The 18,523-nt window shown below is 51.2% G+C and overlaps 2 protein-coding genes across 2 annotated transcripts; one reads left to right on the top strand and one right to left on the bottom strand.

Annotated features, from left to right (window-relative positions):
- Positions 1-4,321: 4,321 nt before the first annotated feature.
- On the bottom strand, positions 4,322-5,101 carry IUM83_19703 (necrosis inducing-like protein NPP1 type; the record flags this gene model as incomplete). The annotated part of the gene is made up of 1 exon (XM_067944765.1): positions 4,322-5,101. One exon carries the CDS (start codon positions 5,099-5,101, stop codon positions 4,322-4,324), a length of 780 nt encoding a protein of 259 aa, XP_067785523.1.
- Positions 5,102-10,106: 5,005 nt separating this feature from the next.
- IUM83_19704 (Eukaryotic translation initiation factor 3 subunit K) lies at positions 10,107-10,973 on the top strand (the record flags this gene model as incomplete). Its single annotated transcript, XM_067944766.1, has 1 exon — positions 10,107-10,973. The coding sequence occupies one exon, from the start codon at positions 10,107-10,109 to the stop codon at positions 10,971-10,973; it is 867 nt and encodes a 288-aa protein (XP_067785522.1).
- Positions 10,974-18,523: the final 7,550 nt, after the last annotated feature.

Below are 18,523 nucleotides of genomic sequence, written 5' to 3' on the forward strand. Positions count from 1 at the left end.
CACGCAGAGGCCGGACCTCTAGCGGAGAACGAGCTGAATGACTTCAGCTCGGATGCAATCAGTTTCATCACCAAAAGACAAGCCGTAATTCGGTTTGTCCAAGACACAATAGCAGCTTCTGTTGATCAACAGAAGCTGAACGCAGACAATGTGGGCAGAGGCAACACAAATGAATCCAAGTTAGTTCATTGGTCTTGTTAGCTACACAAAACCTGCCTAAACATGCAGTTTCAGATTTCGGGGCAAGCCAGCTTGCTCCGCGCTTCATCGGGCCGTTCACTGTGTTGGCACGACACGGCAACGCTTACACGCTAGACATGCCGTCTAGCATGCGCCTCCATCCGACCTTTAACGTCGGACGGCTGAAGCCATACCTGCAGCACGAGCCATCTAGCTCGGCTGACCCGAAGCCTCGGCAGGAGTCGAGGCAGAAGCGGAAGCCTTGGCCTCGGCGACGAGCAGCCTCTCCTCCAGCGCGCGGACGCGCTGGAGCAACCCCTTCATCTGGGTCTCCAGCTCGACCTGGATGTTCGAGGCGGTCTGCGAGACCGCCGCGACTTGGGCCTTCTGGTTCGCCAGCTCCTGTTTCAGGGCGGCGAACTCGGCGCCCTGGAGACGCTCCACGGCGGTCACCCGGTCGTGGAGAGACGTGTACTGATCAGCCCGGGGCTGATCATACCCGGGGCGCGTTCCCACCCCCGCCACCGCCGATCCGTGACACCCGCGGCTCAACCAGCTGAATTGTTGAGCGGATCGTTGACCATAGTATCCCGAAAACGAGCCCCTTGAGGGTTCGTTTTCGTATTCGTTGGAGAGGATTTCCTCCCCATCAAGATACATGGGAGCCGCGGAACGTCTTGCTGGAGGACGTTCCGGAAATGGTGAGGGCGTACGAAAAACAGTACGCGCTGGCGCAGCGGAAGTAGTGTGAGCGCTACGGTCATCGCTAGCACCCGAACCCTCACGTGCTAAGAACTTAGCACGGAGCTCCTTGAGACTCTCGGGCACACGGAACGACGTGTACCCGTTCAGATCGCGGTCGCTCAAGCGGACCGCGCCTGGGAAGCACTTCGTGCACTGAAAGCCCTCGGGCACAGCGCACGGCACATTTGCCTCCTCAGCAGCAACATGAAGTTGCTCCAGCTTTCCACGCTTCGAGTACGTCTCGAAGCGACCACGCGCTTGCTTAATCCGATCACGGTAAGCACTCGGCTTCTTGTTGAAGTTCTCAACAAAAGCATTCCAACTTTGACAAAGTGCCTGCCACTCGGGCACTTTGCTGCGAGAAGAGGTCTTCTTGCTTTGGAACCATCGGAGCTCATGGAAGAGTCCGATGTAATAATCGCACCTTTGATGTGTCTCCGCATCAAAGTGCAGCTCGGCAGCCACGGCGTCATCTTTGGTGGCGCTGCACACGTATAACGGCACCTCATTCGGAGGTACCGAGTTCCCATACCGGGCCGTGATCTCGGACGCGGACGGCATCCACGAATCGCACGCTGCGTCTGCAGCGCGCGGAGAGCCTTGAGCTTTGAAATCCCGCGCTGCAGTTGCAGCGTGCGGAGTACTGAGAGCCCCATCGGAAGCGAGTGGGGTATCACTCTCAGTTCGCGAATGCTTCGAACTCGAAGCGTCCGATTCGTCCCCTTCACGCGGGCGAATGTTCTTAGCATGAGGGTCGAGCGATTCGCTCGACACTGAGTCCTTGCGCTTTGAGGAAGAGTCCTCCTCGTCCTCCATGTCTTCATCGTCGTCGTCGAAGTCGACGACGTCGCCATACTTCGCCTTCTGGCGTTCGAAGTAGTCATCGATGGAGATATAACTCTCCACCGACTTCGGAGTCTTCTTTTCTTGAGGCGCGCTCATCGTTGAATGAGCGCGGATTTCTTCTCCAAACGCGGAGAATTGACGAATGGTCAATTCCGAAGATTGACGTGCGGAGACCCCGCGCGTCTAACCTTAAGGGGGGGGATGGTGTAACGGGGTTACAAGCACGAGTGGCTACAAGCCACTTGTGAATTTAACAGATAGGATATCTGTTAAAAGTTTTAGATACTTCCTCAACTCGGTGTAAGTCACACCAATGGATACATTGAAGTGGGCCACCACAATGAATGGTCCACACCTACCCAAAGATCCTATTGGTAGAAAGCAGCACCTTTCTACCAATTAGAGACGTGTATATTGGCGGGGCTCTGCCAGCCAGCCGCTGTCAACCCCTTTCATAGATGATAAACAGTTTTAGCAAATTTAGGAGGAAGATCAATTTACAAACAATACAGTTCTCATTTTACCTAATCTAAGTCACTTGGAGTCTTATCTGATTTAAATTATATTTGTGTATTCCAATATAATTAACTCAAGTAATTACTAAGTAGTTACGCTTCCTCATACACGTAGCGCGACGTGTAAGCAAAAGTAGTGAGTCAAGTTAGACCCACTACACACTAACAAGATTTCATCCTGTTACTGATCGTCGCTGGGTCGAGACTGGTGAAACTTGAAGGCGCTTAATGGCTTGCCCACCACCACAGAAAGCGGTGGAACCCTAATTAAACCTAGTAGGTGCGATCCGTAGTGCTTGCGTCGAATTTGATAGACTCGATTTTTTACCTGGTCGTCACTAAGCCCCTTCCGGATAACGTCGTCCTGAGGATACAAAATATTGCTAACCGCATCCCCGATTTGATAACAAGGCACCGCGAAGTCCATAATAACCAGCGTATCCACCATTTGCTTCATTTATTTTGTCACGTCATTTGTATCGGCTTCTGGGACTTGAGTAGGTAGGCATGTGTGTTTCCCAGTCGCTTTACATCTACCGGTGGCGTACACGTGAAGGAGAACGTTGCACCGTGCGCTTCGGTATACGCTGCACCGAGACGTGATCTTCACCATCGAGTCCCAGCCCTTGCTGTACCGAATTCCGTTGTGGTACACGCGCGTCTCACCTGGACATCTTTGAGCCTTTCACGTCGTTCACGGCACCGACGCAGCCGGCTGAGATATATTGGTGCCTAGCTCCTCGATTGTCTGCCGTGTCATGATCTACGCACACCTCTAGGGGAGCCAGTCAGGTCGCGCGACGTTGCCGGGCTGCTTGAGGTTGTTGTTGCCAGAAGGTCGATGCCGAAGCGCAAACAGCAACCGTTCCTCACGAGGTTGCGATGCCTGTAGTTATCCTAAGTTAGGCACTGCAATGTATGCTATTATTTCCGTTAACAGCCGGCAAGCTATGTGCAACTGCCGTCTACGAATAGATAGTAACAGCTTCCGGACGGCACGGCACCCTGTGAATATGCAGGTACGCCCGTGCTTGTGCTGGAGCCGTGCAAAACAGCTTCGCACAAGCCCGATCATCACATTAACAGTTTTGATGCGCGACCCAATCCCCGACCCGGTCCGTATACGATCCCAGTAAAAGTCTATCGACAAAGCCCTTACCATCGGTTCATCGACACTTATGACAGCGACAATGGTGAAAACGTATCCATGGCAGGAGAAGGAAGCCCGCGGTTGCGGAGTGCCCTCCTTCAGAGTATGGCTTTTGTAGTATGTGCCTTGTATACAATATCGTTACACGCGACGTGTAGCTGCAACCGCCCAAGGCACCGTGGGAGGCGCCTTGTGGGTTGCAGCGGTTGCGAAACTACAACGACTAGCAAGAAGCATCCGTTTTGGGGAGCTGTAAGCCCCCCGGGCACCGCTAACACTCAATCTATTCACTTCTACTTTTTCAAGGCCATACAATGGCACCGCTGCAATATGTACTGGTAGCAATGTGACGGACCAACACATCAATACAATCGCACTGGTATAAAATCGAATGTACTCTAGGTTCCCCTCTGGTCAAAGTGTTCCGTGGCTGCAGGCTACCTTACTGTTACGGCTGACAATAATTTAACGGTACTTATTAGTGTACTCTCCCTTTAAATACGCCTGACGGACGTATTCTCGAATTAGTTCAAAACTACGGACGTAATTCATAATTTTCCCAAATAATAAACGTTTGCTTTATTTGTCGGCCAGGGTAGTTCTGTTCCCACAGACGTGGCGTACAACAGAACATGCAGCGCTATTGTGCGACGGAGCCACAAGACATTTGCAGGTACATTAGCTCTGCGTTGATAATCTGGAGCTTTCTACAATACTCTGTCAGTGACTTGCATCGCGTTACACTGAGCATTCTGTAAGGTGACGAAACAACCGGCATTGGCGCGATACTTGACGATTTGTCTGATGATTCGCTTTAACTTGGCGGTTTCCTTTCGGCGTCGTGCGATGTCGGGCTAGCTACGTAGAAACATTCTTCCTTTTAGAGTTAAAGGAGCGGACGAGCCGCCTCGAGGCTTCTGTTTAAGTTCGCGTCGATGAAAGCGACCTTGGCCTTTTCCCCGAAATTTGTTCCGCTCAAAGCGTTGCGTGCCTCTTCAGTCATTTGTTCCCACATGATGAGATCCTGAAGCTCGCCTTTGCTCCTTTCTGTAGTCGTAGTTATCGAGCTATCGTCGTAGTAGTAGTCCAATCCGTATGCGAGCATGACACTGCTGCTGTTGATGTAGTTAATGAACGATGGATTGCACGACCGGCGACCGCACGTTGGTGGAGTGTTCTTCAGAATACGATATCCCCCATCTGGGTCTGAAGTCGACACGGCGAAAATCTTCGGCGTCTCGACAGCAGTGTTGTCAAGCCACACAACGGCGCTTACCCACTTGTGTCGATAGCCTTTCTTGGACCAGACCCCGTAGTAGACGTCCTTGGGGAAGTACCAAGCATACATGATGGCCCAGAGATCCTTGAACCAAACAGCTCGACCGTACACTTGCGAGCCTAGACCTGACCCCTTGCAGTCTCCATCGAGTTTTCCGGTTCCCTTCAGACTCCCACTCGTCTCCCCCGCGGCATTGACAGCAGGATATGAATGGCACCCGTCGACGATTTGGAGACTCGGTTTGAACTTGACGGCGGCCTTCTCGGATATAGTGGTGGGTACAGGCTGTGCAAATGGCTGCACTTTATCGTGGTCGATAGGGCCGGCTACGACAACGCTGAGCGTAGCGGCGGTAACGGTGATGAAAAGCAGCGAGTGCAGGTTCATGGTGTGCAGTACGGAGGAGGATTGAAACTGAAATGGTCTCCGGTGGCAGTGTGGCCACGAGCAGAAGAGAGTCGGTTGTACTGTACACCCTCGGCACCTTGCCAGTTGGTAAGGTACGGGAAGGATCATTCTTAGGATGGGACCTGGGTAAGTTCCATTTCGGCAAGCTCCAAGCGACGTCGGTCTTGCTCGAGCGCGGCATCCGACACCTCCAACTATTTTAGTGTTACATTACATGGCACATCTATAGCAGTAGCAGGATTGGAATTTTGGAATCGTGTAGATGCATGTTGTACTCTATTGACATCCGATTGATTGCTTATGCCATTCTGTACAAATGTGACTACAGGTACTGTGCCATCAAGCAACCTATTTTGCGTTGTTTACCGCATGTACGCCAATACACGATGTTTTTATCATGATTACTGCTCGCCCGAGCGGGTGCGCCCAGGGGTAGACACAGTTCGTTAGGACAATATTTCTGAGCGTTGGCATTCTGTTCTGAATTGTACTTTTCTTTCTGCTTACGTATTTCATGTGACCGTTTTAATTGAACAGCTGATTTGACAGCTGAATATTTCATTCATTCATGTGGCCGTTTTGAACAGTTGAACACTTGAACAATGTTTTGAACAGCTGGAGCAAACAGCTGAAAGAATGAATGAAAAAGGGAAGAAAATGAAAGACGACACTGAATGAGTAAATATATTATTTCAGTTATTTTACATGCCCAACTATTTATTTTCTGATTCCGAGACCTGCTTCTACATGTAGCTGGTGTTTGCCTCCTATCGCGAGATCGAGACCGTCTTTGGGTCCGTCGTTTTCGACGCGTGAACTGGGAGACAGCGTGAATGGCATGCAAGTGAATCACCACGCATCGTCCACCTCATCAAACGGCATGATGGCGCCGATGGCATAACTACAAGGGTCAAAACGTTAGCGACAATGACACTATCACAGAGAAGTTTAGGCTAGAACTGCGGGGCACCAGAACCAATGCAACCGCGACGTTCTACGACGAGCAGACTCTATGTTGGTACGTGGAGGAAGAACGAATCGTTATCGTATGGCGCGCGTAAATCGAACCGCTCGAACTCCATCAACCGGACCACGAAAAATTCCATTTACAACATGAAACCATGGTGCATGCGATTAGATAGGGAATTCGGTATTTCCTGGAGAAGGGGTATGTCCTGATAAATCTCTACGACATGCAACAGCCAGCGAAAACGATACGTTTACGCGCGTGTCGACGTGCTACGTAATCACAACTAAATCGACGGGTCTAATGCGGCATGACTCCAAAACGATATCTCTCGTGGACTTTGTGGCTGCAGCCGTATTAATAATATCCGCCAGTTGAAAATATGCTACTGGACCAGTCGATATATCAGTATTCTACCATTTCACCGAAGGAACGGATTCAGGAGCTGTCGTAATGAAAGGCCGGGCTCAGCCAAGAGGGATACAGCGGCTGCAAGAGGAGTATGGAAGAAGAAGAACTAGAAAATGATTATATGATGATTACTCTCACGACCATTTTTCAGTTGTTGAATAAAGATGGTAGCGGTACCTTGCTAGCTTGAACTCGAGTAAAATGCACGGGAAGCGCCCTTCAAGAGGGGGTACACCCTACCGTATTTCAGAAAATCTCCTAAATCCTAAAGAGCTCATTTGTACCCATTTACCGCGAAAGGGTTAAAAACGCATTTTTTGATCACCGATAGGCAGTAAGATTAGTGGACCGTAACAATTTAGAGCTGAACAATACATTTCGTAAACTGCAGTACAGTACAGTGCTATTCCTCCATATGACTGCGTGGTTTAGGGTACTTTTGTGAATTAGAGAGTGGCTACGTGCTCCGTTTAAAAAGGGCAGTGGTCGCCCAAAATCCCATTTTACTACTATCAATCCACTGTCGAGGAGTTCCCGAACTTTGAGGCCTGTAGTTCCGCCCTGGGGCCTTATCGGCTGGTAATTCCTTAGCCCCCAGAAAGTGGAACTGTAGGTGGTCTCTTAGTTCGCTCAGGGTGCCTGCAACGCGGGAGAAGGTCATTATTCAGGAGACTATTGGTGATGAGTCAGGCACGTGCTAAGAGTAGGCCACCCCCAAGATTGCTTACTTACACAAATCAAGTAAATCGCAAGACGGTGAACGTAGACACTGTAAGAGTGATTATACCGACGGTAATCTTTCTTGTATCCACACTGTATATATTTCGCATAATCACTAACAGAAACCACATGGTATTGAAAGCTAGCGGTGGTCATGTCGAGGATAGCACGGTATCATACAGTTCTGGTGTAGTTGTGTTACAGGAAATATCGCCTCAGGGTCGTACTTAATATAGATAATTTGGTAGATTTTGGTATCAGCATAATCGCAGCTGACAGAGCCAGGCATGTGGTGTCGCGATGTTGCATCAGAAGGGATGTTCATATCATAAACCTCGTGATATTTTGCGAGGTTCACAGTATCACGGAGGCAAAATCGGATTTTTGTCGTTCAATTGCCTCGATGCAGATCCCAGTACCTTCATCATTTCACGGTGCCCGGGCAGGGCTGCCCATGAACTCTTCTTTCGAATCGCCGTCACTCCAGGCAGAGAGTTTGTCTTCCCAAGCGCAGTCGCCAAAGCGCTCGTCGACGAAGTCACTATCACCACCAAAGAGCGTCTGCCCAACTGACTCGGCATCGCTACCCAGGTCCACGCTTCAGCGAGCGCGAGCCCAACGAAGTAGAAATGTGCGAGGGAGAACCATTGAATTTCATTTTCAAGATCGGTTGCACGGTGATATTCGCCTGTTTCTTGCACAATTGGACCTTGGTATCACGGTGATACCAATCTACCTTTGTTAATAGCCCCTCAAGTCTGGATGCACATCCCCATGTGTATCATTTCGCAACGCACAATACCCAGCATTCAGCTGTACATGTACGATCTTTCCCACGATTATGGCGTAGTATACAGAATGTATTACGTTTTTGTCGTGGGGTTGGGCCTTTCTTGCGTTGGTATTATCAATTTTATTATCCCAATTGCACTATAATTTACGTGCAATGTTGTACTTCGACTTTTATTTTTAGTCGATTTGTTAGCAAGACACATTTCAAAAGAGAAATGAAAACGGACAGGCTCAGCAAAGGGTCAGACAAAAGTACTGTACCAGAAAAAACTTCGAACTGTCATTTCTGGCTAAGTTTGGCGAGGTTGCACAGTTCCGTGGATCGCTCCAATACAAACTAAGACATTTGCTCAATTGCCTCGCGCCACATTTCAAGCTTTATTCATTTTTTAGTAGAGATGCATCATCTGAGATGATTCTGTGCAGAAACGAACCTGCAAGTGATTCGTGGGGTGATTGGTTCATCCAATCATCCAATCGGGCGATTCATCCAATCGCCCGACAAACGGATGGCGAAAAAATAAAACCACGATAGTATACCTGCGTAACTGTAAAGAGACGTCCACCACCACGTAGTCCTACGCGTTTTAAAGGGCCCCAGTTCATGAGAACTCTACGTGCGCCCCGTGGCGACAACTTGACTCGTTTCAGTCCTCATTCCCATTTCCCCACCATGGTGTCAAGCGCTCAGTCCTCTCCTTTCTCCACCGAGCAGCTCCTGCTGACTGCTCTCGTTGCCTTCGCTGCCACCGGTGCGCACGCCGTCGAAGCCGCCAACGCCACGTCATCTAACAACCCAACATCGGCAAGGTATCCCCGCACTAACAAGCGGCCAGGCAGCTCTCAGCAAGTTGGACTTGGTAAACATGCCCAGTATGAATTTATGGTAATATCGTCTTGTACGTTTTTTTTGTTGTTAATATTGGATTCTGAAATGGGGTGGGGTGGTCCTGAATTGTGTCGACCTTGCATACGACTCGATAAAGCGCAAAAACGCGAGTGTTAGGCTCAGTCTTATATCTCGCGGGATGCGGGTCGAAGCAGGGCGCATTTGGGACGACATCCCTTCTTGTCCGTGTGGGACGGGACGCATGATACACAATATACGTGACGACGAACCACACAACGCGATACAGTAGAAAAATGTCTTGCTTCCACCCGCAATGCGTCGAATGTCATATGCATCGAGACGCCAGCCAGGTACCTCAGTGTCACTGCAGGGCGTTATCACAGGCGGTCTAGACAAGCGTGAGGCGATCGCAGCAGCAATTGGACGAGCGAAACCTCCAGTCGCACGAAAGCAGAGGCTGGCATTCGATAACATGCATCTAATGGGTTTTCAGCAACGCAAACCCAGGCTTCTTCCTCTTCTTAATTCCGGCTACTGGCAGCCAATGACTGTATCGTCTTTAGCAACCGGACAGTCCTTAGGACCGTCCAGGGCCAAGGTCGTCCTGCATCCCATCCCGCTCTTGCTGGGAGATATAAGACGGGCCCTCAGCGTATAGCAGGTCGGTCTCCGGGGGGGATGGTCCTACTGTGCATGTATAATCTTGCCGCGCACTGTACAGCACACGACAGCGAATGTACGCTGTACGATGTATGCATTTCCCAAGAAAGCCCACGGCTTTTACCACTGTCACCTTCCCGTGATGCGCCATAAGGAGGGAATTTTTACCGATGTGCAGTGCTGTATTACGCGTAGCACTCCTCGCGTGGTTTAGGGTACGGATAGATGCCGAAGTGATTACACAGGTATTGAATCATGAGGCAATTTCTGATTGATAAACTGTATTAATTCAACAAAATCCCAAACATATATCACAGGGTACTCTGTTAAGGGGTAGCATGTACCTGACCATTGACCTGAGGTGAGTAGATATTACTACTCCATGGTAGTACTGTAATCCGGTCGGGACTGGTGACCAACCATACTCACCTCAGATAAGGCGACGCCACAACGCATTTGTCCGTCCAGCCCACAAGTCCGTCCGCAAGAAGTCCGCCATCACGATGCATTATCGTGGCGCCTTGTTACTAGCTGCCACCGTCGTCCTCTCAAGCGTCATTGGCCAAGCGGCTGGTACCGCCAACATGGTCACGCCCAATGTTCCAGGTGTCGGTATACCTCATCTACGCGCTGATGCCCAGTACGGCGCTCCCACCAAGAGAGTGCTAAGGACTGTGACCCCGGAGGACGAAGACAGAGGTTACGAGGGCTTGACCAAGTGGTTATGGAGCACAGACGAGATGAAAAGTTGGCTAAAGAACGGAGAGACCACGGACGCTGTGTTCTTGAGGCTGAACCAAAATGGACGAGTGCACAATAGCCTGAGCGACCCAGCGATCCCGAAGTTGGCCAAGTACATTTCTAGGTACAATAAGAAGTTCCATGCTCAAGAGACCATGGTCGGGACCCTCACGCGAGCCTATAGTGATGAGGGAGTCGCTAGGATGATTCAAGCTGAAATGGGGTCTCGTGACAAGACGACGAAGGCTTTGGCCGAGAAGCTTGCGGCTGAGCAAAATCGCCTCTGGTTTAGTGGAGAGAGCAACTCTCCTCTTGAAATTTTCCAGCGACTAAACCTCGTGAACAACAATGCTGGGTTTAGCGCATTGAGAGGTGATGCGTATGAAGCTGGGCTTCGCTATTTGGCCTATTTCAAACGGCACACAAGAAACGATATTTCAGTGTTCCAAGTGTTGAGGGAAGGGTACGGGAACCACCAGTTGGCAATCATTATTGAACGCGGAGTATTGGATCGCAGAGTTAGCGCAACTGCCCGGAGCATGCGGCGTGCCCAGTTCAAGTATTGGGACGAAGAACTAATGGTGATGCCAGAAAACGTTTATAGCGGCGTGTTCAATCTGCAGCAGCGGCCGACCGACATCGACGAAGCCATTAGGAAGGAGTACTTCGAGTATTTGAGAACGGTCCAGGCGTATGGGGCAAACCACTGACCACTTCCAACATCAAGGACGAGAAAGGCACGTACATCGGCGTATGTCATAACCATTTTAATTCCGATCGTTTTCCTGAGGAATAAAGAAAAAACACGCAGACGTACATACACCTTCTTCCGCTCGTGGCAGCTTGTTCGGATGCAGCGTATATCGTTGTAGACAAGTATCCTTGCCATCCGTTTCAGTTAGACCGATGTCGTTTTAAACAGCGGCAGTAATACTGACTTTGTCGAGCATGTATGGCATGCCGACACCACGTTTTTAAGGCTCGTCAAACCCCTCCAACAACCGCAGGTAAAACAGACGAAAGGGATACAAAAGACACATATCCCAACAAAGTGAAGGATCTTGTCCGATGGCGCAGCGAGCACATGCGACCGAGGAGTTCCTGGAAACGCCGAGGGTAATTTACGGAAGAGGAATCCAGGAGAAGGTTGGGTCAAGGTGGCTTTCGCGGCTATTCCTGAAAAAGACCCGCTGATCAGCGGAGACTTGACACCGTTGGGAGATGTTCGAATGCAGAAACGGTGGATCAGAGAGAATGGGAGATGTCCAATGTAACGATGACGGCCGTCTGTGTTGCGTCTGGGTTGCTACGAAGCACTTATATACTGGAGCCGATGAGAGTAGACTCGACCTCGAAAAACCTCCTACTGCGCATGGAATTGTGGACTTGTTAAGGAAATTGATGCTGGACAACGTTTGGTTTTCATTCCTGTCACTTTACCCTGGCATGGCCAACAACCATGGATAAGACGTAGATAGCATGGCGCAGGACTGTGCGAAACTAGCGAACGCAGGTTCCCAGGCTTGGTAACACCTTCTGGCCAATTGGTGCCTTAAAGCAAGAAAAATTCTTACTGTACAACTGACTGCATCATCTGGGGAGTGCATGAGTCGGTTGGAGGAGGTACGACGCGTTAATGACTCTACCGGTAGAGAGGTTACACTGAAGACCAGGATGCTTCACTTGCGCGTGCCAGACCAACCCGGCGGCTTTTCTAACCCCGTGGGCGATTTTTAACGGGATTCGACTGATTCGTGAAGCTATTGCGCTACGGGCTGCCGTGGAGTTCGTGGACTACAACGCATTGAGATATTCACTAGAGAGACATTGTAGGGTGTCATTCAAACGTGAAGGGTGCGAGATTTATGAAGAAAAACTTCCAGTTCGCTTTGGACTGGTTCTTGACAGGCGCGTCCAGATTGAAACCCAACCAGAAGTTTCGAGGTCGACTACCATTTGATGCGAGCCTACAAAAGCCTAATGTTGAGTATGTCGCAACAAGAGCGGGTCAGTAACGCTTACCTGGCCTGCTTATCGAGAATTGCAAATCTGAACACATTAGTTCCAGCAGGCGAACGAACTGGAGAGTAGATCACGATCCCTGTCTACGTTGACTATTATTACGAGGTGTGTACTACAGAGCGTCTATCGTATTCACTGATGGCTTAAACGGCATTACGGATTATCCGGAATCTAATTTATAGAGCTGATATTGTTCCGCGATGTCCACATCAGTCCAGGAGCCATCTAAACTCCGCATATAGGAATTTGTATTGGATTAATTTAAGCAGGTCAGTTGTGGTGTACGCGACATGAGATTTGCTACAAAGGGGTAGGGTTACAGATATATATATCCAGAAGCCCGGGGACCCTTAATTTTGAAATCAGCCCTCCAGAGAAAGCAATCACTTCTGACTGCAATATTCGTCGTCGAAAAGACTTTCCAGCAAATTTGGCGTTAGCTGAGCAAGAAAGGATGGAAGTACAAGAAGTCCACTGGTCTGAGCAACGACAACAGGTATCTGCCACCTGCAGGTAACCTCAGAGGCACGGAAGGCGTGGATTACTGCGAAAGTATGCAAGTCTTATTCATTTATGGTGAGGTATACGGCTAAATGGATCGATGTCTGTAGGCGAGACAAGTCTTCTCAGTCATTGCAGGCGCCAAGGATGGCTGGCACTTGCCCCACCACTACCCGCACCTTCCTTGACTACCGCTGCGGCTTCTGCGTCCGCTGGAGGTTGCCAGACGCCAGCTGCTCCTGCTGCGACATCTGTCGTAGCAGTCAAGACGTCTGGTGCCTCGGCGGCAACCGTGGGTGACAATACATCCACTGAACCTGCTGTGACGCCTGGCGACGGTAGCGAGACGCCTGCTGCTGCGGCGGACGAAGAGAACGCGACGGCGAAGTCGATGCCTTCCCATGGTTCTTCGCAAAAGAAGCGAGGAACCTCTTCGAAGCGGCGAGCTACTGCGTCGACGACGGATGCTTCTAAGAGATCACATAAAGGTACGCGTGTACAACGACTGTGTGCCGCCTGATATATAAGGATATATCGTATTGCGTATGATTCAGAATATCCTCTTCCGGAGCCTACCGATGATAGTCCGTACAATCCAGAAAGCAGACTACGGAGCAATCGGATGACGTTATTGGTATGCGTGACGCCAATTCATATCAGAAACTACTGGATTACTGTATTGCGGTGGTTACAGAACACACTGTTCCAGATACTACTGGGTCTACTCGGGATAGTCCGGAGCAAGTCAACACGGAAGATCCGGAAGAGAGCGAATTGACCCCGCATTCGCAAGTTTCTGAACGCATCTTTCTCGACGCCCTCCGAAGAGAACGGCTCTTTGAGCCGACGAGCCCTGACGATCTCAACATTGGCGCCGACGACTGGCTGCACTCGCTGGATTATGATGCTGAAGGTGACGGGGATTCCATCCTCCGTGATGAAGCCTCTGATGGCGAAGACAGCGAAGACGGCCGACCTGTCCAAACCGACCAAACCGACGAAGACTTGCCGGTGGACGAGACGCCGGCAGAGTTTCATCTATCCGATGAAGCTTTGGACAGACTTTGTAGTGGGTCCAACTTGACTCACTACTTTTGCTTACACGTTGCGCTACGTGTATGAGGAAGCGTAACTACTTAGTAATTACTTGAGTTAATTATATTGGAATACACAAATATAATTTAAATCAGATAAGACTCCAAGTGACTTAGATTAGGTAAAATGAGAACTGTATTGTTTGTAAATTGATCTTCCTCCTAAATTTGCTAAAACTGTTTATCATCTATGAAAGGGGTTGACAGCGGCTGGCTGGCAGAGCCCCGTCAATATACACGTCTCTAATTGGTAGAAAGGTGCTGCTTTCTACCAATAGGATCTTTGGGTAGGTGTGGACCATTCATTGTGGTGGCCCACTTCAATGTATCCATTGGTGTGACTTACACCGAGTTGAGGAAGTATCTAAAACTTTTAACAGATATCCTATCTGTTAAATTCACAAGTGGCTTGTAGCCACTCGTGCTTGTAACCCCGTTACACCCCCCCCCCCCTTAAGGTTAGACGCGCGGGGTCTCCGCACGTCAATCTTCGGAATTGACCATTCGTCAATTCTCCGCGTTTGGAGAAGAAATCCGCGCTCATTCAACGATGAGCGCGCCTCAAGAAAAGAAGACTCCGAAGTCGGTGGAGAGTTATATCTCCATCGATGACTATTTCGAACGCCAGAAGGCGAAGTATGGCGACGTCGTCGACTTCGACGACGACGATGAAGACATGGAGGACGAGGAAGACTCGTCCTCAAAGCGCAAAGACTCAGTGTCGAGCGAATCGCTCGACCCTCATGCTAAGAACATTCGCCCGCGTGAAGGGGACGAATCGGACGCTTCGAGTTCGAAGCGTTCGCGAACTGAGAGTGATACCCCACTTGCTTCCGATGGGGCTCTCAGTACTCCGCGCGCTGCAACTCAAGCGCGAGATTCCAAAGCTCAAGACTCTCCGCGCGCTGCAGGCGCAGCGTGCGATTCGTGGATGCCGTCCGCGTCCGAGATCACGGCCCGGTATGGGAACTCGGTACCTCCGAATGAGGTGCCGTTATACGTGTGCAGCGCCACCAAAGATGACGCCGTGGCTGCCGAGCTGCACTTTGATGCGGAGACACATCAAAGGTGCGATTATTACATCGGACTCTTCCATGAGCTCCGATGGTTCCAAAGCAAGAAGACCTCTTCTCGCAGCAAAGTGCCCGAGTGGCAGGCACTTTGTCAAAGTTGGAATGCTTTTGTTGAGAACTTCAACAAGAAGCCGAGTGCTTACCGTGATCGGATTAAGCAAGCGCGTGGTCGCTTCGAGACGTACTCGAAGCGTGGAAAGCTGGAGCAACTTCATGTTGCTGCTGAGGAGGCAAATGTGCCGTGCGCTGTGCCCGAGGGCTTTCAGTGCACGAAGTGCTTCCCAGGCGCGGTCCGCTTGAGCGACCGCGACCTGAACGGGTACACGTCGTTCCGTGTGCCCGAGAGTCTCAAGGAGCTCCGTGCTAAGTTCTTAGCACGTGAGGGTTCGGGTGCTAGCGATGACCGTAGCGCTCACACTACTTCCGCTGCGCCAGCGCGTACTGTTTTTCGTACGCCCTCACCATTTCCGGAACGTCCTCCAGCAAGACGTTCCGCGGCTCCCATGTATCTTGATGGGGAGGAAATCCTCTCCAACGAATACGAAAACGAGCCCCTTGAGGGGCTCGTTTTCGGGATACTATGGTCAACGATCCGCTCAACAATTCAGCTGGCTGAGCCGCGGGTGTCACGGATCGGCGGTGGCGGGGGTGGGAACACGCCCCGGGTATGATCAGCCCCGGGCTGATCAGTACACGTCTCTCCACGACCGGGTGACCGCCGTGGAGCGTCTCCAGGGCGCCGAGTTCGCCGCCCTGAAACAGGAGCTGGCGAACCAGAAGGCCCAAGTCGCGGCGGTCTCGCAGACCGCCTCGAACATCCAGGTCGAGCTGGGGACCCAGATGAAGGGTTGCTCCAGCGTCCGCGCGCTGGAGGAGAGGCTGCTCGTCGCCGAGGCCAAGGCTTCCGCTTCTGCCTCGGCTCCTGCCGAGGCTTCGGGTCAGCCAAGCTAGATGGCTCGTGCTGCAGGTATGGCTTCAGCCGTCCGACGTTAAAGGTCGGATGGAGGCGCATGCTAGACGGCATGTCTAGCGTGTAAGCGTTGCCGTGTCGTGCCAACACAGTGAACGGCCCGATGAAGCGGAGCAAGCTGGCTTGCTCCGAAATCCGAAACGGCATGTTTAGGCAGGTTTTGTGTAGCTAACAAAACCAATGAACTAACTTGGATTCATTTGTGTTGCCTCTGCCCACATTGTCTGCGTTCAGCTTCTGTTGATCAACAGAAGCTGCTATTGTGTCTTGGACAAACCGAATTACGGCTTGTCTTTTGGTGATGAAACTGATTGCATCCGAGCTGAAGTCATTCAGCTCGTTCTCCGCTAGAGGCCCGGCCTCTGCGTGGTTCTTCGCGGTGTCTGCGCCCTGTGCAGACCCGTGGGCGTTGTCCTTGTTGTTGGGGAGTCTGCGCCTGCGCAGCTCATGTAATATTTGTCCATTGTTGCAGCTGACACTGTGCAAGTGTCAGCGGTTTTCTGCGGCTGCTGTTCTGCAGTCGTAGACCCCCCCCACTTAAAGTGGGAGCCATCACTCCGAGTAAACTCGGTAGACGTGGATGCCGCATGACATTCACGTAGAACGGTGTATGCCCGGTCGAGGCATGCACCGAGTTGTTGATGGCAAACTCTGCCATCGATAAGCACTCGCTCCAGTATTGGAACGAGTGAGCGTAACTCTTCAAAATGTCGACGAGCACGCAATTCACGCGCTCAGTTTGGCCGTACGTCGGTGGATGATCCGCAGTCGACATTGAAAGTTGGCTCCCAAGAAGTGTAAACACTTCTTGCCACAAGTGCGCTGTGAAGCGCGGGTCTCTGTCCGACACGATGTTGGTCGGCATGCCATGGTGTTTGAACACCATGTCGACGAACAGACGGACGTCTGCTTCGCGGTCACCTCTGCCGGCACCGCAGCAAGATACACCATCTTGCTGAAGCGGTCGACGAAGATCACAACACCGGTATTCCCTCCGCTGTCCGGGAAAGACCAAAGACGAAGTCCAAAGACATGGACTTCCAACACTCCGACGGAGTCGGTAGTATTGTAACGGAGCCTGCGCGAACGGTGCAGGCTTTACGCGTTGGCATACCTCGCAAGCACGGATGTACTTGCGCACCCACTCTATACTGGTGGTGCCAGTAGAAGTCGCGCGTGAAGGACGTATGTCTTCTCACGTCCGAGATGTCCCGCAGTCGGGGCATCATGATATTCGTACATGATCCTGAGTCGCAGGTCATGGTCATTCGGCACGACAACGTGATCCGCGTTGTCGTCGACTGCATTATAAATCAGTAATCCGTCATGCACTCGAAAGCGGTGTGCACGCGCACAAAGGTGCTTGGCCAGCTTCTGACGAGACTTGTCAGAAGGTGCTGTGCCATAGGCCAGCAAGAGCTTCGTGTCCGCGTCGTGCGCGTACGCGGCCTTCACATCGTCCAGCAGAGACGATGTGGGTTTGCTCGATCGTGTGACGTCAATGGCATTGATGTCAGCAGCTTCTGCGTAGTCTGGCCGACGTGATAACGCGTCGGCCACTACATCAATCTTCCAGGTTTGTGCTCGACCCGGAAGTTGTAATCCGCAAAGAATGAGAGCCATCTCGCCATTCTTTGTGATATGTCAATGGCGACTTCACTGCGGTGCGCAGTGAAGCATGGTCAGTGTAGACCACAAAATGGTCTACTGTCAAGCAAATACACTCGGAACTTTGCGAGTGCGTATTTCATGGCAAGTTCTTGTCATGCACCGGATAGTTGCGCTCAGCTGGCTTCAGCTGACGCGATTGGTAGACGACACGATCACGGTCCTCGTGATCGTGCTGCATCAATGCACATCCGATCGCGAAGTCGGATGCGTCACATACGACGTGGAATGGACGATCTTGGTCAGCCACTGCCAAGATTGGTGCCTCAGTCAAGCCCCGCTTGACTGCATCAATCAACGCTTCTGGCAATCGGTTGTCCAATTCCACAGCTTCCTTCTTAAGAAGCTGTGACAGCGGGCGGATCTTGCCCGCGTAATCCTCCGCGTACTTGCACAAGTACGTGACTAAGGAACTGCCTCAGTTCCTTGATACTTGAAGGCGTTGGCCATTCATTAATCACTCTGACCTTTCCGGGTCAGGGCAAACACCATTTTTCCCTACGAGACACCCGAGGACGGGTATCTCGCTTGCCCCGAAGATCCACTTCTTCAGGTTCGCGTAGAGCTTATGCTTTCGCATAAGCTCAAGTAACTCCGGAGATGCACCCTGTGCATCTCTACGTCGATCTTCTCACAGCCCGGCTGTGGATGAACACATCATCGAAGTAGCTCGGCGCGAAGTCGCGCACCGAGCGCAACAAGTGCGTCGCACCTGTTGAAAGTCGCAGGGACGTTCTTAAGCCCCTGTGGCATCACTAGCCATGCCCAGAGCATGCCGCTTGGCGTGCTCACTGCCGTGAGAGGGACATCGCTCTCACGCATTAGGATCTGATAGAATCCGTCGCAAGTAGAGAGCACTGTAAACGGTGCTCCCGGCCATCGAATCGATGATAACATCTTTTCGCGGTATCGGCGTCTGCGCCGGTACCGCC

This window comes from Phytophthora cinnamomi, assembly GCF_018691715.1.
Source record: "Phytophthora cinnamomi strain GKB4 chromosome Unknown Contig78, whole genome shotgun sequence".
In the NCBI taxonomy this organism is placed as follows: Eukaryota; Oomycota; class Peronosporomycetes; order Peronosporales; family Peronosporaceae; genus Phytophthora; species Phytophthora cinnamomi.